General features: G+C 41.1%; 1 protein-coding gene across 4 annotated transcripts; it reads right to left on the bottom strand.

Annotated features, from left to right (window-relative positions):
• Positions 1–87: 87 nt before the first annotated feature.
• On the bottom strand, positions 88–26,824 carry B4galt4 (beta-1,4-galactosyltransferase 4). Of its 4 annotated transcripts, XM_048803267.1 has the most exons (8): positions 26,590–26,788; positions 26,237–26,344; positions 18,581–18,974; positions 13,126–13,358; positions 10,703–10,890; positions 5,601–5,723; positions 3,539–3,643; positions 88–1,002 (listed from the first exon to the last, which is right to left on the bottom strand). In XM_048803267.1, exons 3-8 carry the CDS (start codon positions 18,828–18,830, stop codon positions 870–872), a joined length of 1,032 nt encoding a protein of 343 aa, XP_048659224.1. In that variant the 5' UTR covers positions 18,831–18,974; positions 26,237–26,344; positions 26,590–26,788; the 3' UTR covers positions 88–869. The 4 variants fall into 4 exon arrangements, 3 of the variants coding, with proteins under 3 accessions (XP_048659224.1, XP_048659225.1, XP_015333971.1); XM_048803268.1 differs by lacking the exons at positions 26,237–26,344; positions 26,590–26,788 and adding an exon at positions 26,804–26,824; XM_015478485.2 differs by lacking the exon at positions 26,237–26,344.
• Between the last annotated feature and the right edge of the window lie 1,157 nt (positions 26,825–27,981).

Raw genomic sequence — 27,981 nt, 5'->3', positions numbered from 1 at the left:
AATTGTTCTGTTTTAAGAATTATAGGTACTAAAATGGATATGTGTATGGCCTCAAATGACAGTAAAAAACAAGACTGAGCACCCAAAGCTTTTTCATATTTTACTAGAGAATTACTTCAGAGATGTATTATTAGTTAACATGTAATTTATAAACTGGTAATTCATACCCTACATGTACAAAATCATTTTACAAAAATGGTTTAAAAACTAGTAGATAATGTGTTCTCCTGGACTCTTCCTGGAAGGTGCATCTAGGGGGTGGGATCCACTGTGGAGTATTGGTGGTGGCCAGCACAGCTGTTGCAGCCAGTTCATCTGACACCATGTCCTCCTGCCACTTCTTCAATCTCAAGTTCACCACCTCTTGATTCTTCACCTTTTCTCTGTGGCCTTCTTCTCCCCTAGGATCCACCACTTCACAGGTGACCAAGCAGAATAAATGACTAACAGAAACACATCTCCGTACCTTTCTATATTGGATGAGAACAATTCTAGATCTCTGAGACATCAGAAATCTTATTTCCTATGGCCTTGTATCTCATAATACAACACTTTAAGCTTAAATAAATCTTCAACCAAAGTTCTCAGGTACTCCACTATACTCTGAGACATTTTTGTACTTAATCCTTCAAGTATCTGTATTATAATATTTAACCTTCATGATCAAACAACTAAGAAAACTGTCTTGCTACAGTGGTTTTACATTCCACATCATTAGGAGCTCTGCGAAGAAAATACAAAAAGGAAAAAAATTCGGCCCAATATTTAGCTGCAACATGTTCTTGTTATGTGCTACCAAGAAAAGTCTCTAGGCCAAAATCATTAAAATCAAATAATCAGTTCTTTCAAATGTCACCAAAAGATGCAGGTCATGCACCAGCCCAGAAATCCACTGTGATGTTGATATATAAAGGATTGTATTCCACAGAGAGCAACTTATAAGAACAACTCGTCAACCCATCTGTTCTCCAAACTCGTGACACCTGGTGTAGGAGCTTCATCCTAAAGACAAGAACAAATGTGAATGATTAAAAAAAGAATTTAACATATGTCTCCATTGCTTTTTGCCTTGCCCCAAAATGTGGCAAAAGTATTCTTACAAATTACCGCACTTGTTGGGTTTCCTACTGCAAAACAACTTTGTCTTTCCCATTCAAAATAGGAGACAGCAATAATAGCCATGTATTCACTTGTCAGACCCCACATAGGACACTGAGAACCAAAGAGTTGCTGCCCTCAGTAAGCCCCAGTCTACAGGACAAAAGGATTTACAAAGACCACTAACACAACAGGATGTAGGTCACCCACTCCTAAAAGGTCTTTGGATGAGCTTCAGAGGATCACTGAACCCTCCAACATTGTTGGGAAAGTTTTGTGTCTGTAGGTGGAGAAGGTACAGAGCTTTCCTATGTCTCCAAAAAAGGAAGGATATGAGTACAGGAGGATGAATGAATGAGCTCCTGAACTCAAATGGAAATCTGGGAAGGGGGGCGGTGTAGAGACTGCAAATTTCAGTCAGGCTTAAAAGAGGTGAGATTCACTAAAAAGGTAAGGAGAAGACACTCCAGGCAGAGTGACCACCTGGGTAAGGTGCACAGAAGCTCAAAAGAGCTGAGGAATGTGGGAGGAGTGGGCAGTGAATGGAATAATCAGTCTCTAGGAGTTTAGCAGTGAAAAGCAACAATAGGGACAGGGATTGAAACTAAGGGGGAAGAAACACAGTGTGATTTCATTTACAAAAAGTTGAAGAAGATGCAAAAGTGAACAACCATTTGTTCCCGAACATGAGAGAAAACAAAAACAAACAACAACAACAAAAAAAAAAAACAAGAAACAAAGCCAAAATAATTATCACGAACACAAATATTCAAAGAAGTGTCACCTGGGGCAGAGGTGGGTGTGAAGAGGGACGACATGGTTTTAGGGAGGCCACACAGGTCATGGGCATACATCAAGGGTAAGTATCAAGAATGTGCACACTTTTCAAATAATTTATAAGTATTATTTTGTAACTATTCAATAATTAATTTTTATAATGAAAAAAATTCACATCAATAGATAAAGACTGTAAAGACAGGAAAGTCAAAATAGCTCACTAGGTGACATTTGTTAAATGACAGATTTTAAAAGTGGGCAAGAAGCCCTTTAATACTATTCCAAAATCTAGGAGAAAAAATCTGAACAAAGAAATAAAAACTCCTCAATCAGAGCCACAAAAGGAATTGTCTTATTTGCCAGGATTCTTTGGTGAAAGGGCTAATTCCTAGGGCAGGAAAGAACAAAAATGAGGTTAGAATCTTTCACCTCCCCGGAATCCAGGGCAAAAAACTCTCAAAGACTGCCGTGATTCTGTCAAGAGGATTCAGGAGTCAGCTTGGAGAAGATCACACTGGACAAAGAGGAGACAACTTGAGTATCAAAAAGAACAATAATCTCATCCTGAAAGATGCCAGAGAACCATCTCATTATTCTGAAAAATGATAAATCAAGGCTTGGTTCTTTCCCTTTACTCTGCCTTCCCTATAAAACTGTACTCCAGCATACTCAAACAGATGAAGAAGGCAAGTCCTTCTCTGAAAAAAATTTAATAATTGAAGGAATAACAGAATTAAAGTGTTACAACCCCTGATTAAGTCACACATTTAGGCAACAGGCATCAGTGGTGCTGAAGCTCACTAGATGACAAACAGACGAGCAATCTCACAATTAGGGGACCAGGTTGACGATACCTGAACCCACAGATCAATCCTCCCATCATAAAAAGGAGGTAATACCATGGATAAAGTGTTCTTCCCCCAAACTAATATTCAGAATCAGTTCAAGTTTCCTGAAACCTAGAAAAATTCCCCACTTATAAGAAAATATACAGAGGTCACAGGAACATATTAAATTATATCACCAGAATGCAACTGGCAAAACCCACAATGTAGAAAATTCTACCGGAAAAAATGACCTTGTATGATAAACAAATAAATTATAAATTGTAAGGTATTAAGAGAAGGAGGAGGAGGAGGAGAGGGAGGAGAAGAGGGGGAGAGAGAACCTCTGGATTAAAAAAAAAAAAAAACATCCAAATGCAAAGTGGACCTTGTCTAGATATTGAACTGAACAAATCAATTGTTTTTTAAGTATTTATAAAATAATACTGAGAACAGATTGGCATTTGATGATACTAAGGAAGTACTGTTCCTTTTATTTTAGGTGTGATAATGGTCTTATAGTTCTTTAAAAAACAACTCTTTATATTTTGAGAATGTACAATGAAGTATTTACACCTAAGAGGCTATAACACCTGTAAATTTGTTTCTAAAGAACCCCAAAGGAGGAGGAAACAGAGGGGGACGAGCTGAGGCCATGAATTGACAACTGTCAAAGTGAGGATACCATGTACTCTTCTCCTGACTTTTGTTTTTGTCTGAAATTTTGGTTAATAAAAAGCCTTTAACAAAATTAACTGGCTTATCTGATCCAATTCAGCACAGTCCTACTGACAGGGACTGGGCCAGCAGGTCGCCAGGCACGTGAATCTAGGGCTTACCGTTCCACATTCACCTCGTTGCCCTGGTCTCTAGTGTGGAAGATCATCGTGTATTTACCCACTTCAGACTTTGGCCGTAGTATTTTCATTTTATGGAGCTCAACCCTAGAAAAATAACAGAGGAGATTTAAAAAAAAAAAAAAATCTATCCCATTTATCAACCACAGAGCACTTTAAAAAAAAAAAATCACCTGTGAAAATTCACATGAACAGCTTGATTGGGCATCAAAAAAAAAAAAAAAAGGCACAACACTTAAAATATTTCAGAGTTTCTTATAATAGTGGACCCTCATGCAATAAGCCCATGAAATAATGACACGGAACATTCACTACTGGGCACACAGGAAATGTATCAATTTACAGTTAATCATTAAAAAACAACAAACAAACAAAAACTATTTATTAAATAAATAGGGACCTGAAGAATAGAATCAAGTCTATCTTAGGATCCCTAATTAGTGTTACCTTGTTTTAACCAAGAAAGGAATGACTGTTAAAGCCACAAACCTAGGTTCAAATCTAGACCCTTTTATGTATAACCCCAGTAAGTCAGTTGACTGTTCCAGGTCTCAGCTTCATCATCTGTAAAATGATAGCCTCTCTATGGAGTTGATTTGAAAGACTCACATAATGTAATTCATATGGAACATGAGCTGCAAACTATAATGTTCATGTAAGAGCAAGAAAAGGTGGTGCTAAATAATTAGTAAATAATTCTCAACCCGAAGCACCAGGCACAGTAGCATATGTCTATAGACCCTGGGGCTTCAGGGTCCCGAGCTCAGGAGTTTGAAATCAGCCTGGGCAATAGAGTGAGACCCTCTCTCAGAACAAACAAAAACTCAACCAAGTTTTATGTTCAAGTCATTTTGGTTTATGCACAGCATTAGTTGAGAATCATTCTGAAAGCCATGATATTTTTTTCTTATTGAATGAAACCAAAACTTTGGGCTCCCCTCTACCTTGAAGCTGAGGAACAGCAGGAAAAGAGGCAGTGAGGGTATATAACCAGCTGGGCAGTGAAATGGATTTGGGGGAAAAATGGGTACTGGTTACCTCTAGCCCTTGCTTCTCTTGCCCTGAAATCTAGCAGGCACCCCCGTCCAGGTCATAAGCCATGATCACACACTTGCCCATGGGTAGGGCCACAGAGCCATTAGTCAGGGAATCTACCCCCGCTGCCAAAAACACACCAGAGGCCTTCAGCCTAGATATGGGAACAAGGCCAGCATGCAGACTCCAGCTTTTTCATATCAAAGCAATGGAAAATTTCTGATAGTCACACATCTATTAATTCAGAACCTCAGCTTAGAAATTTCCTTTCCAAGAGGCAACAGCAGGAGGGAAGGGGTCTCCTGTCAGCCAGCAAGGTCCCATGATTATAAGTCTAATATACTGGCTGCAGGCTCTTTAATAATTACTGATTTCTAGGAGGCAGGGAAACTTCTAACCATCAGGCCACAAAACCCAAGGTGAGAGAGGAGTCTAGACACCCTGAGCATATTCCCTATGAGCCCCCTAGAGCAGAAAGGGGTCTGAGGGAATCTGAGGGTAATTCCAACAGCCTGGAATCAATCCTGCAAGCCAGTCCATCAGCAGTCCCTGCAGCATGCAGGAGAGGAAAGACATTCCTGCCTACTACAGAGAGCAGGGTTCCTCAGAGGCTACTGATACTCTCTGCTCTGCACACTGAGAACTGTGTCAGGCTCCCCTGAGGTCTGAGAAAAAGCACAAGGCTTATAACAGGCCCTTCTCTACACTGCAGACTGCAAGTGTCGTACCCCTCATTCACTGTTGCAACCATTGATGAGGACTCAAAGCCCTCCACCAATATTTCTACAGCCCAAACAGGAATAAACCATCTTCCTTCACTTCTAAGATGCCCCTGGCAAAAAGCTTGGATTATCCTGCCCTCCCTCCGTGCTCTGTCAACCCTTAAGTGCAAATCTGCAGCCTCTTGCCCTTCTGGACTGGCATCTGTAGGAACTAAACATAAATGCAGACTTCCAGAGCCACCACTGATAGTAGAGCCCCTTGAAGGGGACCTTTCTCTGTTGTTCACCTGAGTCTGAGGTCATCGTCTTCGCCTCCCCATCCCCAGTAGTTGTTAGAGAATCCATTCACCTTGAAAAATTGCTGTCTGCTTAGGGCAGTAACACCCCCAAAATATCCACTGTAACGTAACCTGGAGTAAAAGAGAAGATAAAAGGTAAGAACATTAGTACAAAGCCCTTTTATTTCCCACAGATGCTTCAGAGGTCTTTGATTTCAGGGTGGGCCTTCTAGGAACACTCAGGTCCCACCCACTCCTGCTTGATGTCCACCGCCCAGCCTCCTGGCCTCCTATCATGCCTTCATTCCTCTGTCTAGACATGTGCTCACCTCTGCTCACTAAGCAAAGTGCCACCCACCAGTTATTCATACCTTTGTGTACAGAGCTCTGTAGAGATACCTAAATGTGCACCATAACATCAGATCTAGACAACAGATTTCATCTCATGCAATAACCCAGCAAACAATAATGGCTGCTAAGGGAACTCAGTTAAGAAGGATTCTGATGTTACATCCAGGCTCAGCATGAATGAGTGTCAGGATTTAGGAGGGGGGAAATATATATAAATTTTACTTTTACTCTTTCAGGGGACAAGTGGAGAGCAAAAGACAGTGTGTACCCACACGCTGTATGTACATACTCTGCAAATCTCCAACTCAGAGTCTGCTTCCTAGAGAACCCAACATACCCTGCTACCATCCCTAAAGTTTCTGGCTTGGGCAACTAGGTAGAAGATAACTGCCTTTTATGAAAATAGGGCACACAGAATGACAATTTGGCTTTGAGAGGAAGAGAGAAAACTATGTATTGGACAAATAGAAGTTGAGATAGCCCTGGAGCTTTTGCCAGTAGGCAAGGATACAGGGTAGAAGCTCACAAGAGAGCAGGTGGCTACAGTTTTGCTTTAGAAATAAGCTAGCAGCAGGTAGTGCTTGAGACAGAGGATCACCCAAAGACAAAGCAGTGTTGGGAAGAGCTTGAAGGGTGGAACTGCGGGCTGTGAACTCTGAAGAACCATTGGGAATACTGACAAGTAAAAGGCAAAGAGAGAAAACCCAGGAAGGAGACCAGAAGACAACAGTCAGTGAGCACCTTCCAGTCATGTAGGACTCATGTCTTATCAGTGGACAAATTAGCAAATCTGAGAATAAAAATAACCGTTAAGTATAACACTGTAACAAGTCAGAGAGGCAAATGAAGGCAACTCAGTAACTTGGCCATCCCTGAATAAAAAGATAAAACATGAAGGATTTCTAATTAATTCACTTCAATTCAAAAGTTCCAGGATCAAATAAATATTGATGTTTTTCCAGATAAGAAGAAAAGCCAAAAGGGAAAAAAAAACAATAAATACATAGACACTTGCCATCTAAAGTCAGGTATCAGAAAGCTAGTTTGCAGCTCACTTGTTTGTTTCTATGTTCTGCATACAGATGGAACCCTGCTTAGCTCATGATAAGAACAGACTCCAACCTAAAATTCTGGGAAATGGCATTTTTGCAACCTAAAATAAACAAAAGGAAATGAAGGGCTAAGAAGGTGGCTGTTATTGACACTTACTAGCATTGACTATAGCCATGGTTATCAGACTCTGTCTGGCTGAGAAGGGGTTCTTAACTACTTGAAGCCGGCAGCTTCATCAGGACCCTGTTAGTAGAACCACCACCCAGGCATAACCTGCCAGGCACCAAGAAGCAAACCGGCATTGATGCTTTGGAAGGAATCTGTCACAACCACGGTCTACCATGTGCAAGGTGGTTGGTTAAGCATGGTGATACATTAGCCCTCCAAGAGTTTATAATCCAGCAAGAGAGGTGAGTGTGACAAGGGTTTTGAGAAAGAGTTACTACTACATTAGAAAGATTCAGACAGAAAAAAATAGGGGATGTCCTGGTGGCCAGAACTCCCTGAGGAAAGCACAGGAGGGAGAAGCACAGTTTCCTGAGGTCCACCTGAGACAAGCTTAGGTGGAGTGGGGAAGAGCAGAAGGAGACGGGGGAGAAAGGGTAAGGATCTCTTGGTTTTGCAGTTTCCTGTTAAAGTGGCAACTGTCTCCATGTTTATTGATCTTTGCTTTTGTTTTTTCTTCTTATATGAAAAAGTATAAATATTTAATTGAGGCTACAACAGGCTTATGTATTTTTAAAGGGCTATAAAGGCCCAGGGTGAGGAAAATGTAGTCATAAAATAACAGTAGAGTCCTTATAGATAGCAGGCAGGTGCCAAAGGAATACTTGGCAGTAAAATTTGCCAAAGGCTAGTCCAGGGTTTATTTCTGGCTTGATCAGATTCTGTGACACTTGGGGCAAGTTACCTTAACTTCTTCCCTTTACATGGGTGCAAGGGAAGCCACTTCTATATGCTTACCAGGCTGTTAGAACGGTTAAGTATGTAATTTAAGCTCTGTGGTGCAGTGACACACACTTCCCAACAGGGGGCAGACACTTGGTTGCCTGCAGGCAGACTTGCCAGGCATCAGTGAGTGGGATATTCCCCCAGGATAGCAAAGGTTAGGTAGAGGGGAAGGAGTAACCTCCTATACTGCTTCCTATACCTCTCCCTAACCACAAAAATGAAGTACTTCACATGATACAATAAGAAAAAAATCTAAATGACAAACTAGAACCAGAGAAGAAACTAAATCAGAATAGAAGATTAAGAAACACAGGACTGAGGATATAGCTCAGGGTAGAGAATTTGCCTAGCATGTGAGAGGCCCAGCACCACACCCACAGGAAATACGTCAGAACTTTGACCTGCAAATAAAATTTTTATTTTCTAAAAGAGGGCTAAGATTTGGCTCAGAGCTTCTTGCATCCAGACCAAATGGGGGACACATTCAATTACCTGATTTACATTAAGAAAACCTGTCAGTTATAGGGAAACAAAGGTTTTCTGATTTAAAAAAAAAAAAAGTCTGGCCAGGTACAATAGCAAGTTAAACAACAAGAGTCACACACTGGACTTTGTCTTAGAGTATGTAGCATCTGATGGAATCCATGATAAGTCAACCTCAGTTCCCAGCAGGATTGCTCAAGAACTCAGCTTCTTTAATGTTCAGCTTAATACAAAAACACAATTTAGAATCCCAACCCAAGGCTCCTCTGTTAGGGTTTGGATATGAGGTGTCCCCCAAAAGCTCCTGTTAATGCAAGAATATTCAAAGGTGAAATGATTAAATTGAGAGAGCTATAACCTAGTTTGAATGGACTGTCTGGGTGGTAACTCTAGGCAGGTGGGACACGGCTAGAGGAAGTGGGTCTCTAGAGCCAAGCCCTGGAAGGGTGCAGATTCCCTGTGGCTCCTTCTCTCCTCTCTGGCTCTCTGCTTCCTGACCCTATTCCCCTGATCCTCCATGAGCACAGCAGCTTTCCTCCACTGGGCCCTTCCCATATGTTGTGCTGCCTCACCTTGGAACCAGAACAATGGAGTCAGTTGTCTATGAACTGAAACCATAAGCCCCAAATACATTTTTTTCTCCTTTAAGTTGTCCTTTGCAGGTGTTTTAGTCACAGTGATAAAAAGACTAACTAAAAAACTAACCTTAAACAATCCTGTGATTGTTCAGGAAAAAACTGGGTGATGGAAAGTTTAAGGTTATCATCTCTGGCAATTGTCTGGGGTAAGATCTTCAGTATTTAAGCAGCAATATCACATTAATTCTACATAATAAGTGAACAGATGGTGACATGCTTCTGGGGTGAGGGGGAGGCCCAGCTATGACATGCTGCTTTTCTTCAAAGCAAAACAAAACTTTTATATACTAAGATTCAGAAATAAAGATCAAGTTCCTCAAAAGAGAAAAATCTTGTGATTCTCTCCCTGCACTCTGGCCCTGCTGCCCCTACCCCATATGGCACATGGCACCTCTTCCCTAGTGTCTTCCCTCCTGCCTTGCTCCAACCAAAACATTAAAGACCAGTTGAACTGAGCGACTTCCTGTCATTCCTCAGCTGTAACCATATTTCAACAGCTCCCCCACTGCTTCCACAGGAAATTCAAATTTCTTATCAGACTAAGCAAGGCCTACATCTCTTGCCTCTCCTCCTAGTCATTCATTCTAGAATACTAGCAAACTCCTGGTATTTCCTCCAATGCTGGACCATGCTCTCTGCTCTCTGGCATGTCTGGAACCCTGCTGGAAGCTCCTATTGATTCTACCAGATTCATGGGCCACAGTCCTGGGAAAAGCTTAAGACCCTTCCTTGGGTTCTTAAAAACACTGTGCTCTCACTCTAGGTGTTGTTTCTATCCCAGGGATTAGCTAACACAGGGATTGGGCAAGGTCAGCTATGGTCACCATTACTAAAGATTGCTCTTAAGTGGTCCAAAGTAAGAGAGCTCGGCTGGAAAAACAACATGGAAGCCAAGACCGAATGAGGCATCAGGAGATCCCTTTTCCACTTCACACTCACTCCCATCAGGGCTGGAGCAGCGTGTATACAATTAAGTAAGCACAGGGTTTCATTTGTAGAGAAATTTTCTTGGTTACTGTTGCCCCTGGTTGGGCTTGAATAGGAGCTGGTATAAAATAAGGTTGAAAAGCAGCTCCACCCCTTCTGGGGAGGGATGAAGAGATGTAGCACCTTGCTACATCTTCCCATAGTGGCTTTGAGAGAAAGGAACTTGTTCTAGGTGTCCTGGGCTCAGCCTCAGTGGATATGCCTTTTCCCACCTTTCCTCAGAAGTCTAGAAAGTAGCAGCAGCTTGGAAAGAGATGTCCTGTCTCACAAAGAGACCTCAGAGCTGGCCTAAGGGTCACCATCCTGCTGCCTCCTAAAGGGAGAAGTCAGGGATTAACGGATAAACTGCCAGAGGACATAAACTCATGGGGAACAGCTTTTAAGGTCCCACTGGGGTGAGCTGCCACCATTTGCAGCACTTATATTATATTCTCTCCTGCACTGTCCCTCTTGTCTCTGTGATCCTCTGTCAAGGTTGTTATTGGATTTTTTTTCCTTATTCTGATTCCCATTTTGTACTTTAGAGGAAAATGGACCATTTTTTCCTATTTCTTGTCTTCCAATGATGGTCAGATGCTGTGTTCCACACAACCTTAACTACCACGGGGCAAGACTCAACCTCAGCGATCCACAGGCAGAGCCACCTACCTGTACCCAGTGCTGTTCCTGCCAACCACCAGATGTTTGGGCTGATCCTCACACATGTAAAGGTTATAGTCATTCTCAGGCACCAGGTCCACATCATGAAAGATAAAGCAGTCCCAGTTTTCTTCCTTGAGAGCTTCTAAATAGCCCACATTCAAGAGTTTGGCTCGATTAAACTTTTTAGTTCCAGCCTATAAATAAGGGATATTAAAACATGAAAATCTCCTGGAATAAGGTTTCCTATTGTTCCCCTCTCCCGCTCCAATTCAGGAGTTGGTATTTTTCTTGTTAACACACAAAACTATACTTATAACATTAAGATCTGACAGAATAAATGTGATGACAATAAAGGACCACTGTTTTTTTTTTTTCTTTATGTTTCACACATACTCGTATTCTGTAGCTTAAAAACACTCTGAAAAGTTGTCCATGGTGGCACAGAGCTTCAGTCTAGCAGTGAAGAGTTCTGGAGATGGGCTGCCTGCACAATAGTGAATATTCCTAACACCAATGAACAGCCTCCTTAAAATGGATGAGAGGGCAAGAATAAATAAAAGTGAAAAGAAATGGCTGACATGGTAAATCTTATATGTTTTGTCACAAGGAAAATTCTTTAATATAGTTTCAAAATATAAATAATTCAAATAATAATGTATTGTACATCTAAAATTTATTAAAGGAATAGTCTTGTGTTAAGTGTTCTTATTACAATAAAATACTTTTAAAAACTCAAAATTCTCAAAAATATTTTTATTTATTCCATTTAAAACTACAAAACCTCAGACAAACTAGTCACGCCAATTAAAGGCTAAAGGATATAAAAACATAAAAAGCTCCTAGTTACTGCTTCACTGTTAACTCTTGGCTGATCCCAATCTTACCCACTATGAGGAATCAACACTAAGCTTCCAAGAGATTTAGCTAATAGCTTGCCAGAAAGGATCAAGAAGTCAGGACCTATAAACTGAAAAGGTTACTGCAAATATTTCTAATCTATTTAAAAGTTTCTTGGAATTACTATATGAAAATCCTGTTTTAATACTAATGACAGAGGCTAATCTTCATGGTGAGTGGCCTTATAGAAAGAGAGTCAAGATTTGTCACTGAGTAAAAAGTTTGACCTTTGGTAAGATCACCAAAGCTATGGTATGAAATATTAACAGTTAATGCTATTTAATATAGTTTAACTGTATTAACTATTAATATTTCAGTATTAACTTTTTTGCAGTATTAACTTTTTCACAGCTAATTGGATCAAATATATTCTAATTTGATAAATAGTTTATCACAAAATAAGTGCCAGCCATTCTCGGAAGTTCCCAGAGCATTTTCCTGAAAACAATTATACAAATCAAACGTGTTTTCATTCATAAAAATAATGTTACACCTCTTGGCTGCCATCCTAAGAACTCAGAATTAAATAAATTAGTTTTGGCCAAAAATGTTAAGAATAAAAATAATTTTAAAAGAAAACAATTGTAAAAGTTTGGTTAAAGTCCTTAAACATGTACATGGATGTACTAAAGAAGCACACTAACCTTCTAGAGCTCCAGTTGTTATCACAAAGAATACAGTGCACAGCTAATTCTCTGAGCTATCAAAAGTTCTACCTCAAACAAATATCACCAGCTGCAACCAATATTAAGTAAGTTGCTAATGATTTTGCATGCATTCTTAGATTTTGTAAGGGTTTGAAGGAGCATCATTTGGATAGCCCAGGATTGATTCTAAAAAGCATAAACATGGATATTTAAACTGATATTTTATTTTCTTTTACGAAATTTTAATATCATACAGGCATCTTAAATCAATCACTCCACTGATCTCAGAGGTAAACTCTTTAAAAGTAGCCCACAGTTACATGTTTTTCCTGCTAAATGATGCTTCTTGAAGCCAAATACGTAAGTCAAGAATTTTGAAATTAAACATATGTGTCTGACAAAATAAATAGTGGCAAAGTAAAAAACAAAAATGTGAAGAGTCACAGAACTGAGGGCTATTTACATGTGGCACTCTATCAAAGTTCTCTGTCTAGATCTCCACTGAATAGCCACACTTAATAATGGAAAGTCGAGCATCTCATCATGTAGTATATAACAAATGCAGAAGGAAACATCATGAAGGACCAGTAAGCCTCAGGGAAATCTTAGGGTAGGTGTTGGCTAAATAGGAAGAGCTCACAAGAACAGGCTTCATCCAGAGGTTCATTTTAGGGCAGTAAAATATCCCAGAATGTGGTCTCCAATTCTTGGGATAAGAATTTCCTCTATTGCTTTCAAGAAGATGTGAAGTAAGAGAACTCTCCTTTGATAATAGTTTGATGACAGTTTACCCAAGACAGTCAATGGGATCAAATGGCCAAAGCCCTTAAATGGGGGAGAAGCCCACAGGCAGGGCCTGGGGCAGACACACACCACCCCACTCACCTGGTGGATGATGTAGATGCCATACTCCAGCTGCTGTCTCTGCAGGAAGGGATGAAGGTGTTCCAACAGGTACATCAGGTGTTTCTCTCGGTTCCGGTGGGGAATGAGGATGGCGACCCGCTGAAGAGCTTTACACTCCTCAGGGCGATACCGGCCTCTGTGCACCTTGGGGTTTTTAGCCTGTACTTCTTCTAAAGTGAGATCTGGTTTGAAAATAAGCTTGCTCTGGCCTCCTACAATAAACACAGGACACAGATCATAACAGAAGCTACCTCACAAAGTGCCAAAAGGCTTACATGAGATAACACAGGAGAATAGCTCAGGCTGCTGCCTGGCGCCCAGTGAGCACTCTGAGTATTCGCTCATACTAGTACAATTTTAAAGTCTCATTCAATCAAGAACTATAACCACAGAATCACAGGACAAGAAGAACTGGCTACAAATGCTCATCAATTCTGCTCTATGATCCACTGAAAGTAGGAAATGGAGACTGTGCTGGTGACCCAAGTGATGAGCAAAGGGTTGAGCTACAGTGAGTGACTCTTCAAATATGCTCTATCTTCTTCTCCTTTTCAAAATTCCAGAAGGAAGGTGAAATCTCTTGAAAATCAAGAGCATTACACAAAATCAAGCCCTTGGACAAAGCCTCATGTCCACTTCTTGCCTAAACCCCCTGAAGGCAGAGCACTGGAAAGAAGTAGAAAGCAGCCCCTCCTCCAGGCCCAGTGGTGACTGGTATATGCCACACTGCAACAATCCTCCGTCTGTGCCACCAGAGCAGACATTTCCAATCAAGCACAGCATTTGTTCAGTGAGTCTAGAAACGACTTGATCAGATGAAACCTAAGGCCATCCATGGTAACCAATTCTGTGCCAGTTTTCAAATATCAGGCTGAGGTAGCCAACTCTCCTCATTTGACCTGAATTAACAAGATCTATATACAGACTGGTAAGAGAGGAGGCAGAGTTCTACTTAGGGAACTGTGATAAGGTCCACTTGCAGAGCCACCTTTAAAACAACAACAAAAACAAAAACAATCCACATATACTGGTCAGACTGTAAAACCTCAATAAATTTGAAAGTTGTACCATCTCTCTCTGAGCAAAGCAGTCACTGGCCCTTCCTATGTCTCAGTCACCACGCCTTGCTGCTCTGACTGTCCCCGATGTTGGTCATGATGGTTAGGTCAGGCTCCACTATCTAACAGTGCCTTAGGGTTCTACCCAACAGCACTCAGATAAGTAATAGACTCAAGACAACCAAAAGAATTTCTGACCCACAAGAACCTTCCTGAAGAGTCTGCATATGAGACAAAGAGTCAGCAGTCAGTCACACCCTAAAAGTAAATAATAAGCAGCAGAGTTACATGAGACACACTATAGGAGCTGCCCACAGCTACTGAGCTGCCCAGGGTTGAAGGGGTGGCCACTGAAATGGCTTCCCATGTGGCCTGTTAATAAACCCCATCATTACCTCACCATGCCTCTGTTCTTGCACCTTAAAAGAGCTTCATGTGGCTGGCTTGATGTCACTGGTCCCTTGATGTCACTTGCTCACCTTCTCACTGTGTAACTTTCATGTGCCCTTTCAGTATCCACTTTCACTTAGTCCCTCTCGGTTTCCCTACCAGTTCCCCAGAGCATCTTCTTCAGTTCTCTCCTTTCCTAGGTTGCAAAGGGACCATTTTAAGACATTGCTGTTTATGTCACCCTCTTAATCCAGTACTTGTTCCATTTGTGTCAATGCTCATCTCTTCTTTATGTAAGACTTTACTGCTTAAATACATTGAGTAGATTCATATTTTAGTAATTCATTTTCATATCTCAGTCTGTGTAATTTGTAAATGGAACATACATCAAGAATAACACTTTGGGGGCTGGGGCCTTGGCTCAGTGATAGAGCACTTGCCTCGCATGATGAGGCCCTGGGTTCGATCCTTAGCACCACATAAAGATAAATGAATAGGGGGCTGGGGTTGTGGCTCAGTGGCAGAGCACTTGCCTAGCATGTGCAAGGCCCTGGGTTCAATCTTCAGCACCACATAAAAATAAATAAAATAAAGGTATTATGCCAAACTACAACTAAAAAATAAATATTGGGGCTGGGGATGTGGCTCAAGCGGTACGCGCTCGCCTGGCATGCGTGCGGCCCCGGTTTGATCCTCAGCACCACATACAAACAAAGATGTTGTGTACGCCGAGAACTAAAAAATAAATATTAAAAAAAAAATTCTCTCTCTCTCTCTAAAAATAAATAAATAAATAAATAAATATTTTAAAATATATATATAAGTAAATAAATAGGGCTAGGGATATAGCTCAGTTGGTTGAGTGTTTGTTTGCCTAGCATGCACAAGGCCCTGGTTCAATCCCCAGCACCACTACCAAAAATAAATTAATTAATTAATTAATAAAATAAAGGCACTGTGTCCATCTACAACTAAAAAATATATATTAAAAAAAATGACAACACGTTGGTTTTTTCCATGACTAAAGGGAAGTAACAAATCAATCTGAATACAAGACAGTGATTCAATTGAAATGAAGATGGAGGGACTGAATACCTGTCTCCCCTCTTAAGTTCATGTGTTGAAGACTTAATCCCCAATGTGATGGTATTTGGAGGTGAAGCCTCTAAGAGGCAACTAGGTTCAGATGAGGTCATAAGAATGTAGCCTCCTTGTTGGAATTAATACCATTCTGAAAAGAACAGGAAATCTGGATCTCAATCTGTGTATAGTGTGTGTGTGCATCCACTTGTGTGTGTGTGTGTGCGCGCATGCATTTGCAGACCAATGAAAGGCCATGCAAGAACATAATCAGAAGACCACCCTCACTAAAAATCAACTGTGCTAGACCCTAATACTGAACTTCCAAAAAGCCTCCAGAACTGTGAAAATTAAATTCATGGGATTTTGTTACAGCAACCCAAGCACACAGACTAAGACAGAGGGTCTGACACTTTTTTTTTTTCTTTTTAAATACCAGGGATTGAACCCAGGGTCACTTTACCACTGAGCCATTTCCTCAGCCCTATCTATCTATTTATTTATTTATTTTTCCATATATTTTTTGTAGTTGTAGATGGATAGAATACCTTTATTTTATTTATTTATCTGTTTTTTATGTGGTGCTGAGGATCAAACCCAGGGCCTTACAGGTGCTAGGCAAACACTCTAACCACTGAGCTACAACCCCAGCCCTCAGCCCTTTTTTAAAGTATATTTTATTTAGAGAGAGGTTCTCACTAAATTGCTTAGGGCCTCGACAAGTTTCTGAGGCTGGCTTTGAACTCATGATCCTCTGCCTCAGCCCCCCAAGCTGCTGGGATCACAGGTGCCCACGGGTCCTCTGCAGGCTCATTTGCAGCTAAGAACAATGAGACCCTAAGAGCCCTAGGCCACCCCACAGAGAGTTCTTTAAATATATGTACAGAGTCAGAACCACACCACAGGCCAGGGAGGGAACTGGACTGCAGAAATATAAAGGATCACTGGGACTACATCCTGCTGGCTCACCACAGAACAACAAGCACAAGCACAATGGGGCACACAGGGACATAAGAGTAGCTCTGGCTAGGACAGTCCCAGAAGTCTTTGTGGAACAGGAGAAATCTAAACTGGATTTCTGATGGCTAAATAGGAATCTACCAGGCAGACAAGGATGGAGGAAAGGCATTTTCAAAAAAGAACACAATACAAGTAAAGGTTCAGAGGAAGTGTCTGGAGAACTCGAAGCACTTTGAAGGTCTGTAGGATGAAGACATGTGAGAAATATCACTGAGTGAGGTTTTTTCCTCTCAAAGTTATTGTGTTCACTAAAACCAATTTACTATGCATTTAAGTTGAAAGTCAAGACATCAAAGGGAAATCAAAACACACATGACATTTAAGAATAAACACTAAGGATAACATTGAAAAACTTATTTCCTGCTCCTAGGCTCCATAACTTTTGGGTCAAAAAGATGTGACACCATAGAGGCGCGAGTGTGCCTGCATTTCTTCACTTACTCGTCTGTGAGAAGAACATGCCCAGGCTAGCCCACTGGTCTCAGGAGAAGGATGAAAGACCCATGGAGCCACGCCACCGCCCAAATCAACGAACTGTATTATTATATGCAACTGAGACTTTTGTGGCCGGAAAATAAAATAGGGTATGTTCACATAATGGAATACCACACATCAGTGAGAATGAACAAACTATAACCACAAACACCCATGTAAAAAGATCTTACAAAAATTATGTTAAGCAACAGAAGTCAAACACAAAAGAGTACACATAATGTAGCACCTCAATTTGTAAAGTTCAAAAACAGGAAAAATATCATGAATAGTGTTAGAATCTTGAAGCAAGTTAGTGATTGAAAGAAGCATGGAAACTTTTGGGAATTTTAAGAAGATTCCATTTCTTCAACTAGGAGTGGTAGTATATGCCTATAATCCCAACTACTCAAGAAGCTGAGGCAGGAGAATTGTAAGTTTGAGGCCAGCCTGGACAATTAAGCAAGGTCCTGTCACAAAATAAGATTTGTAAAAAGGGCTGGGGGTAGGTCAGAGGCAGAGCACCCCTGGGTTCATTCACCAGTGATAAGGAACAGATAAGTGCAATTGATGGGAACATGAGGTTAAGGGAATAATTCTATAAAATGGGCCCACTGTACTGACCTCCACATGCTTTCTTTTCCAAGAAACCTGCAGCCCTGCCTGGCTTAAGTAGACAGGATATGTCACATTCCTCAGCAAACTACCTGGTATCTGCAGGAGAAATGCAGGCCTGAAATAATGTTGATAAGAGGTATCCAAGTTACCCAGAAGGGGGAGATTTTTATGACCCTTTTCTTAGAAAAATTTATGGTTAAGAATCCAATTAGAACTAATCAGTATGGGTCAAGGTGACCTAGAGTTGTCATGGCAGTGGGGACTTAAAAGTCTGATATTATCCTGCTGACAGTCAAAAATCAAGAGGCTAAAAAAGAAACCTAATTTCAGAAGCAAAAAAAAAAAATCAAGAGGCAGACCCAAGCAGGAAGCTTCTCTGGGATCCCCAATAAAACTAGAGTGCAGGGGAGGCCCACTGTCCCTCTCCTCTCTGAGAGGACCCACTCTCTCCCTTGAAAGTGTCTCCTATCCCTTTTCCTATCCCTTCAATAAACTCATGCCTGTTACTCTGAGTGACATGTCTGAAATCTTTCTGACTCGATTGCAAGGATTGGGGTTGGGGCTGGGGTGTGTATTCATACTGCCTCAATTTCCTGGAAGGCCCAAACCTGTAACATTAGTATCAAGAAAGAAAAAAAGATTCAATTTATTAACTTACATGCAGGTTACAGAGGTATCTTCATTTTGTGAAACTTAACCAAGTACACATCTGTTCTTATACTTTTCTATATATCCTTTGGAGCTAAAATAAAAATTTTACAAAGTACTTGTAAAAACGAAAAAAAGGAAACACTTACTGAGGTCTGGAGATATATAAGGACAGTTGTCAAGTTCTGCTTTTTTCATGGAGGCTTCATTAGTCAGAGTTTCTTCCTTCCCCAAAGCTATGGCCTTAAAATTAGCCATGAAATCCTTTGCTTTGGGAATCTCTTGAATAGCACCCACAAAGTAGTTACTGGTGGCCCATCCAACCACAGTCAGGCATAAGGTAAAAAGCAACAGTAACCGTAACTTGTAGGAAAGGTGGAAATGCAGGTTGAAGCCCATGTCTTTAATTTTATGAGTGATATGTATCTTTCTGCTTTGATCCAGTTGAGGAAGCTTCAAGTGAAATTTTTCCGATCTGACTGCAAACTAAGGACAACAAAAGATGCAATGGCTGCTTCTGCCCATTAGTTCTGCTCCAATGATCTATAAAAGGCAATCACAAAAGACATGTTGCTTTGAATGGAAATCCCATCCTGAAATGATTCACTTCAGCACAAACTAAACCCATCCCCAATGGACCTTGACTACAGTATCAGATTTTAGAGATAGAAGGCTTCAAACATCTAGACATTACTGGATTATTGCCCAGGCTGTCACCCAAGAAGAGAAGCCACATCCAGATGTTATACAGAACAAAATGGTAAAAGACAGAAGGGGGAATGGCATCATTTCTGAGCTGGGGACAGCCTAAATTACAGCCCAAGTGGCTCTCTTCCTTAGTTGCTCCTTCCTGGCACAGCCTTTAGGGTTCACAAAATGTAAAAACTTGTATGGAAACATATTTGGACCCTGTTAGATCTCCCAAAGTCTCGTGTGTTGAAGGCTTGATCCCCAGTGTTCAGAGGTGTGGCCTCTGGGAATTTCTCTAAACACAATGTTATAAATGGACCTCTAATCTCATCAGTAGATGAAATGGATCAATGGATTCATATTCGATGACATTATTGGGTGATGGTAGAAACCTTGGGAGGTGGGGTCAGGTTGGAGGAGATGGGTCACTGGGGGCATGCCCTAAAACGCTATATCTTGTACCCAGCCCCCTTCCCCTCTCAATAACGCTCCCCTTGCCATAGCTACCCCCTGCTTCCCAGCGGCCATGAGGTGAGCAGCTTTCTTCAGGCCCAGCTAATAGTCTGCAGCCTCTGAAATTGTGAGCCAAAATAAATATTTCTTCTGTTAAGTTGATTTTCTCAGGTGTTTTGTCACAGAAACAGAAAGCTAACACAAACTCAATAAGAAAATAAAGAAAAATACCAATGTTCTTTTGCCTTGTGGGCTAGAAAAGCTTAATAATAGGAAATGAATGTTATATTCTCAATGAGGCACTGGAATAGGGCCCACCCCCCAGTGTAGAGTTGGATCTAAGGCAAGAAACCTAAGGGAGTCCCAACACAGGAGGTCAATAAGAAAAACAGGTAGAACTACAATGTGGTATTTTAGATCAGGGGTTTGGATTTAGACAGAAACTATAGCTCTACCACATATCAGCCACATAATCTTGGGTCAGTCACTTAACCAAGCCTTAGTTTCCTTACCTGTAAAATGGGGATCAAAATAAAGAAACCTATCTAGGAAAACTATTTATTTGTATTATATATTCCCATGGTTTGGATGTGGTTTGCTCCCAGGGTTCATGTGTTAGAAACATAATCCCCCGTGTGACAATCTCGAGAGACAATGGGACCTTTAAGAAGTAGAACCAGACAAGAGTTGGTGAGATCACTGGGGGCACTGCCCTCGGAAGGGATTAGGTAGTTCTCATGGGACCCATTTCTTTAAACACAATGTTATAAATGGACCTTGAAAGAGCATGTTTACCCAGGAAGTAATTAAAAAGTATGGCCTGTGTTTAGGCCCTATGAAGGCATCACAAGAAGTAAATGGTGAAGGCAATAACAGCTAATGAGAAGAGCCATTGATTTGTGCATTTACTTGTACCATCATACACTGTGGTTAAATCACTTGTATAAATTCTCAATTCAACCTTGAGACATAGGTTTGCCTTATTTTATAGATGAGAAAACAAAGGTTTGGAGAGAATAATCAACTTCCCTAAGACCACATCAACTAATTAAGGGATAAAGCTGGGGCTCGAGCTCAGGTGCTCAGTTCCAAAGGCCGCGCTTCTGCCACATCCTGAATTCACACGGACACTTTCTCTATTCTCCCCTGATGTCGAGGTGGGCCCAATATATACAATATGCAAGTTCCTGCAGTGGATCCCCCTACCTCTCCACATCCTCCTGTCCCTTTCCTTGGACCTGTCTGTTCAGATGCCTTCCTAGAGGTTTCTCTTCCCTGCAGATGACAGTAAGTCATTAGGTTCCTGGGACAAATCAGACAACTTCTTATGCACTTAATTACAGGAAGTTTAAATACAGGGTTGTTGGGTTTTTTTGGTTTTTTTTTTTTTTTTTTTATAAAAACCTCTTGAATAATTTTGCCCCAGGAACATTGCTTTTCTAAGAGCTATTTATGGAGACACAGTCCCCTGAAAGAATCATTGAGTTGAAGGAATTTATGATCATACTGTTACTGTTTTAGTCAGCTTTTTCACTGTTGTGATAAAATTGGACCCAACCAGACAATTGTAGAGGAGGAAAGGTCTATTTAGGGGCTCACAGTTTTTGAGGTCCTCATCCATAGACAACAGACTCCATTCCTTGGGGCTCAAGGTGAGGCAGGATCACTATGGCAGAAGAGTGTAGCAGAGGGAACCAGCTCACATGATGATTAGAAAGCAGAGAGAGAGGTCTCCACTTGACAGATACAAAATATATATCCCATAGCCACGCCCCCAATGAACCATTTTTCTCTAGCCATACCCCACCTGCATCCAGTTACCACTCAGTTCATCCCATCAGGGATTAATTCACTGACTGGGTTAAGGCTATAACCCAATCATTTCTCCTCCAAACCTTGCACTGTCTCACACAGGAGCTTTTGGGGGACACCACATCCAAACCATAACAGTTACTATCATGTTAAAAGCAAGAAGGACCATAAAGAACACATGTCCAGCTCCCTCATTTTGTAGAGGGGGAGGCATGGCTTAGAGATTGAAAAACCTATCCTAGGCAAAGAGTATATCAGAAATGTCTACACCTTTTACCCAATTTTGCTATGAACTAAAAACTGTTTTAAAAAAATTTTTTTAAACCTACCCTAAAAGTAAAGAGCTATGAATAATCATAAACTAATATTGCTGAACTGCAGGCTATGAAATTTGTTCAAAAACAAGGCACTTATTCTAAAAGCAAGGAGTCATTATGAGCAATTGCTGATCCTACTTCTTGAGACTACATCTGACCCCAGTTAAGAATAATCAGCTACCTCTTTTTATAAGCCTAAGTGTCCTTCACGAAACTAAATGTATGAAAAGCCAGCATGAAGGAAGTTCAAGAGCGAGATTGCCTTGGTTTCTGTGAGTAAACAGAGGTGCAAAGACACTGTTCTAGTGTCTCCCCAGAGAGATCTCCACCCTCCTCCCCTGCTTATGGGCTAAGCGACTGGGGGTTACCACTCAGTATGTTTCCCTACCCATAAAATGAACTCTCACTACAAGCCCCAGAGCTATTTTCTATAAACGTGGCTGTATAACCAATGTGATCCCGCAATTTGTACATGTGGGAAAAATAAGAATTCATACCCCATTTGAATCAAATGTATGATATATGATATGTCAAGATCATTGTAATGTTTTGAGCAACTAATTAAAAAAAAAAAAAAAAAAAACTGTCCCGAATGTCAGGGGGAATCATGACTGCAGAGAAAAAAATTCAGGCAACATAAGTTATTTTAGGGCAACACTCACCACCCTTTTCCTCTCTAGAAGTCTGCCCTAGAGTTAGTTGGAAATCATCCTGCTTTTGCATTTTTTGTCTTTCCTTCCCTTAATTCAGGCAGTCTTTTCTGAGTGCCTGCTGTCTTTAAGCACAGGGTAGGTACCAAGGGGACAGAAAGGGAAGCAGAGCATAGTTTTTTGTGCTAATAGTTTACTTCAATCTTTTCCAGATCAATCCATTTGTTTTCTAACTATGCCAGCCCCACTCCCACTTGAAAGCACGGGGAATACATGAAACAAGACTGGAAAAATATTGAGAAGTACTGAAGGTACCATAGGAGACAGGAAGGACACCAAGCGTCAACTCCACAAATATTTACTAAGCACTCATGCATCAGTGCAAAAGGGTGTGGTCTTCATTCAGCAACTGAGAGCACCGAAACCAGCATTCCAATGTCTATGTCAATCTCATCAGTCTGCAGATACAGGGTGTCTGAGTGGGCATGATGGCCCAGGCACATGGTATTCCCCTGAGACTCCCTGGGGCACCAGTGCTACTCCTTACCCTTGCAGAATTCCTGGGAGCTGATTATTTGCACACTCATTGTCCTACCTTCCTTAGGCCTCTGGTGTTCACTGTCCCAATTATAGCTCCTTAGAAGGCTTCTGAGTGATCACTGCCTGATCCTTATGCACCCCTTGGGCGGTGGACAGGATGGATATGGTGACAGCTATTTACATGTACAAGTCACTATACTCAAAAGACTGAGCTCCAAAGGGCCCTAACTAGAAGCATTTAAGCAATAAAATAATGGTGGCACTGTATTGTAGCCCAAGAATAAAATGACCATTCATGAGTCAGTACTAATACAAATTATCACAAAATAAATGAACAGGAAAGAAAGGGCAGCTGTTCCTTACAGGAAACTTTCAGTTAATAAGGAAGTGGGAAATGGAAAAAAAATCATGATTAGGCAAACATCACAATAATAACTATTGCAAACTGCAGACAAGACTCACCAATGTGTACTAAGGTTAAAGGAAGAAATTTTGAGGATCAGCAGAATTTGCTTATTCATAAAGTATCTCTCTTGGCTATTAACTACAAAGGGAAAGGCAGTAACTTTGTAGTGGAGAAACCCAACAATGTCACCTTAAGGAAGTGACTGAGGTTAAAATCACCAGTGGCAATACTTACTAATCCCGTGAACTGGTAATATGTCACACCAAGCAGAGAACATCACTTCTGTAGTATTTATGCCAAAACACATGGCTTCATAACAAGCATAAGAAAACATCAAACAAATATTCCACAAAATAACTAACTGGCATTCTTCAAAAAAGGAAAAATTATGAAAGACAAGGAAAAAAATCAGGAATTATTTCAGATTGGAGGAGATGAAGGAGAATTAAAAACTAAATGTGATGTAGGATACTCAAGGTACTATGGAAACAAAACCAAAAGAAAAAGAAAAGACACTTGTAGCAAAACTGTTGAACTTAAAATAAAGTCTATTGTTTAGTTAACAGTAGTGATAAATGTACCATGGTTATGTAAGAGGTTAATAATAGAGAATAATAGAGGAAGCTAAGTGAACACTGTATCATTTTCCCAACCTTTAAGTAGGTCTAAAATGAGTTAAAAATAAAAAGTTAAAGGAGAATAAAGTCTGAGACAGAGTATATCCCAAGTCAATATAACGGAGTACATTAACTTAATTCTCCAAGAGAATCACTGTTTTTTGTATTCCTAATGCCTCAAACCAACATGATACATAGCAGGTGCTCAATTTGGTAAATAATGAATGATTTTCTAGGAAATGTTAGTTGAAATATATTAAGGACACACCACAATTCCAGCCTAACTACTAAAAGAGATGACATAGTTAAAAAAAAAAAAAAAAAAGAGGGAGGCAGGATAAAGTTAATAGAGAAAGAAAAATTAATGGATATAAAATTCCATCTTCAGAAAAAATTTTAAATTAAAAAGTTTCACCCCAATACTAGCTCACTTTGGTTTACAAACACCAACCCTTTTCAAAGGGTAGTGGACCCCATCTCTGATAAACGGCACTCTCTCTGTCTTGCTCACCACCTTCTGACCCTCTGCCACTGTGTATTCAAATAGCTAGGTCTGGGACTCAGGAAAATGCAATTTTAACAAGCTCCTCAGGTGACTCCTCTAGGCAGTAAAGTTTGAGAACTATTGAAATAAGAGAAAGGACCTGGAAATAGAGCCTTCAGAAATGTTAATTTTCCTATATGTGAGAAAACCAAGACAGGTGAAAAGGAGATTGATAAAATTCATTGAAACAGCTTTTGATTCTGTCATTTGGGAAATAACCAGAGGGGTTGACCTTGCTAAAATAACCAGAAATGGAAAAGAATCTGAATATTAACAATGGGGATCTGATGTAATTAATTATAGCATATCCACATGATAGAATACATGCTTTCATTAAAATGGCATTTGAAAGTACTTAAGTATAGGGGAAAGTGCTAAGTGGGGGGAAAAAGAATATAAAAATGTATATAAAGTACAATCCCAATTCTGTAATCTATGTAGGTACATATCTTCTATATAAAAAACTGCCAGAAAGAATCACTAGTAAGTCATCTCTCAGTTATGAATTAGGGAAACTTGGTTCTTCTGTAACTTCTAATTTACCAGGGTTTTTATGACAAAAACAATTTTTTTCTGATAAAATGACTACATAGTTTTTCTTTAAAAATGTATTTAAAGATGACACATTCGAAGGATCATGACTTTTAGTTACAAAAGTTTAACAGCAATTCATTCATATAACCTTTAAGAAAACCTATTCTAAATGGGCCCAACAAGTCCCAATCTCAAAGAAAAACCTCAAAGGCTTTCAGTAATTAATACTAGAGAACCCTGTGGTCTTGGCTTGAAATGCTTATTCTTAGGCTCTAGAATTTTTTTATTTTATTATTACTTCTTTTTTTTTTCAAAGGTCTAAGTTGGGGCCAAGAAATCTATATTTTTAACAGGAACTCAATTCATGTCTGAGACATGAAGGCAACTTTGAGAAACCATTGTTCATTAATGGCTTTTTTTAAAAGACTAGAAAACAACAACTGACTTGTTTTGGATGTTCCCATTCTGAATAACATATCTTCAAAGAAATAATCAGTTCTCAAATTATTTGCAGGCACCTCTAATAAAGCACATAATATTAATAGCTCAGCTTAAAGTAGATACTAAATACTTATGTAATCCCAGAGCTGGTTTGATTGCCCTCCCTACTCATTCCCCCTCAGGCTACAGAAGTGCAGTTCAAAATTTCTCTTTAAGAGATGTTTTCAATCAGAGCAAAGCTACAGACCCCTCTCAAAAATGCATATATCAGGGACACAGAGTTTCTGCAACTTTATGGAGTTTCCAGTGTCCACAAAGTCTAAACCTGCTCTACAAGCTCAAATTCAAAAACTATACCCAAACAAGCACTATCTCCTTCCCCTAGGGAGACATTCCAGTACTCTGGCCATGTTCCAGAATAGTCCTCCACGCCCTCTTTTGAATACCAATTTCTCAACATGAACCCTGAATCCTATTCATTCCGATCTAAGATTTCTTGACCTTCTTGTATCATCATGTTCTTTTCCTTAAAAAAAAAAAAGTAGCTGATTAATGTTTAAAGGAGAAAAACCACGTCTTCTCAGCTCTCAAATTTCCACCTTCTTCCAGCTGCCATTCATCAAACAGCCAGATCTACCAGTGCCCTCAAGCCTTGATGTCCTCATCCCTCACCCACTCTAGAACACTTTGCAACAGAGTGCACACCCACCCTCCTTAAGGCTACCAACCCAAAGGCCTTCCCTTGGTATACATCCCGCTGGGCCTTACCCCACCCCCAAGCCTAGAGTCAACATAACTTACCTAAAGGAAAACAGAACAGCAAGAGGCACCAATCAACAGATACCGAATAGAACCCGACTGAGGGCAGAGGTCTCTGAAATCCTTTAAAATCCACGTGACAAACCCTTCCTGAAAAAGATCAGGACTTCTGCGCGCCTCACAGGCCCCCAGGCTGAGATCAGTTTCCCAGGGAAAACGACGAGGAGGGGGTTCTCAGGTGAACACGCCCGCAAGGGCAAGAGGTGCTGATAGGCGATCCAGGAATCGTGATGCGGAGCCGCTGGGGCAGCGCCCTGAGTCTTTCCCTACCGGGCAGCATCCCATCTACCCTCCCGGGCCCGCAGCAGAGGCTGTGCGCTGCGGAATGCCGTTACCTGAGCCTCAGCCCCGCGCCAGGCTTGGCCTCCGCAGGCCCCTTGTCCGGTCCGCTGCTCCAGTAGACGCAGGACAGCCCCACCAAAGCCAGGCCGCGCGCCCGCCCAGACCGAGACTGGGGACAGACCCAGTCCGCCACCCAGCAGTCGCTGCTCTACACCCGCCTCCCCGGGATGACGCGCCCCAGAGCCAGCGGAGGCCGCGCGTACTCACAGATGTAGCAGCCACAGCGAGCACAGCCCAGGGGAAAGGGGAGGTGGCAAGGACCAGCCCCGGGGACCGCCCTCCCTCGCGGGAGGCGGCTCCCGAGTGCGCGCTCCGCCTCCCGCCCGCTCGGCCTGGGGGGCGGGTCTGCCCAGTGTTTCGCGGGTCTGGCACTCCACCCGCGGCCACGCGGATCCCACCCGGGCGCTGGAGAGAGCAAGGGGACCGAAATGTCCATCTCGGCCCTGGGTGATCGTAAAACTTGTGTCATAGTGGAGAAAGTGCTGGGCTCCCCAAATTGCATTTCCGCAAATGTTCACAAAGCCCAAGGAAGGGGATTGGAACCTTCCCCCTTTACAGAGTAGGAAACTGACCTTTCGAGGTTAATAAACTTGCCTTCTATCACCCTGACTGGTTTCGGCCTTCTCACCTGCGAATCTACCAAATTTCCGGGCTTTTCTCCTTTTGTGGGAATTTTAATATTAAATGAATAAGTGTTTTAAAATCCTAATTTCTTTTGTTATAGAAAACCAAGACAGAATTATGTTTATACTAAAGATTTGAATGAAACATTATAGTGGGTTCTGCTTAAACAGACAGAAAAGCCAGCTAGATTCTCCGGGGCATCCTTCCTAAGCACCCCACCCCAAAAGAAAACTGGAAAAAATTAGTGCTGCGGTCATTGTACCTAAGCGGGAGCCCTGGGACTATACTGAGGCCTCGTGTCAATAGTAGCACTTGACCTGGATTTGTATTAAGAGACTACTGCAATAAAGCCAAAACCTCTGGAGAGCCTAAGCCCAAATCCCTAAATTCTGGGCAAAAACAATATAAACCCCCTCTAGAGGGCGCATTCTCATAGAATCAAGCCAATTTTTTTTTTTTTAATTAATAAGCCCCAAAAGCCATACATGACTGTCAGCAGAATTTATACCCAACTGATTTAGATCCCCCAAAGAAAGTGAGAAGAAAAACTTTTTTTTTTATTTTTTATTGTGGGTTGTTCAAAACATTACAAATTTCTTGACATATCATATTCCACACTTTGATTCAAGTGGGTTATGAACTCCCACCTTCACCCCATACACAGATTGCAGAATCACATCAGTTACACATCCATTGATTTACAAATTGCCATACTAGTGTCTGTTGTGCTCCGCTGCCTTTCCCATCCTCCACCCTCCCCC

The sequence above is a fragment of the Marmota marmota genome, unplaced genomic scaffold (assembly GCF_001458135.2).
Source record: "Marmota marmota marmota unplaced genomic scaffold, marMar, whole genome shotgun sequence".
Lineage (NCBI taxonomy): Eukaryota > Metazoa > Chordata > Mammalia > Rodentia > Sciuridae > Marmota > Marmota marmota.
This window is presented reverse-complemented; position numbering and strand designations above follow the sequence as displayed.

Excerpts from the sequence above, each read along its gene's own strand:
- B4galt4 (XM_048803268.1), bottom strand. The coding sequence starts at position 18,830 with ATGGGCTTCAACCTGCATTTCCACCTTTCCTACAAGTTACGGTTACTG. Across the intron at positions 3,644-5,600 it reads GACGATGACCTCAGACTCAG|GGTTGAGCTCCATAAAATGA; the intron begins GTGAACAACAGA and ends TTATTTTTCTAG. Across the intron at positions 1,003-3,538 it reads AACGAGGTGAATGTGGAACG|GATGAAGCTCCTACACCAGG; the intron begins GTAAGCCCTAGA and ends TCTTGTCTTTAG.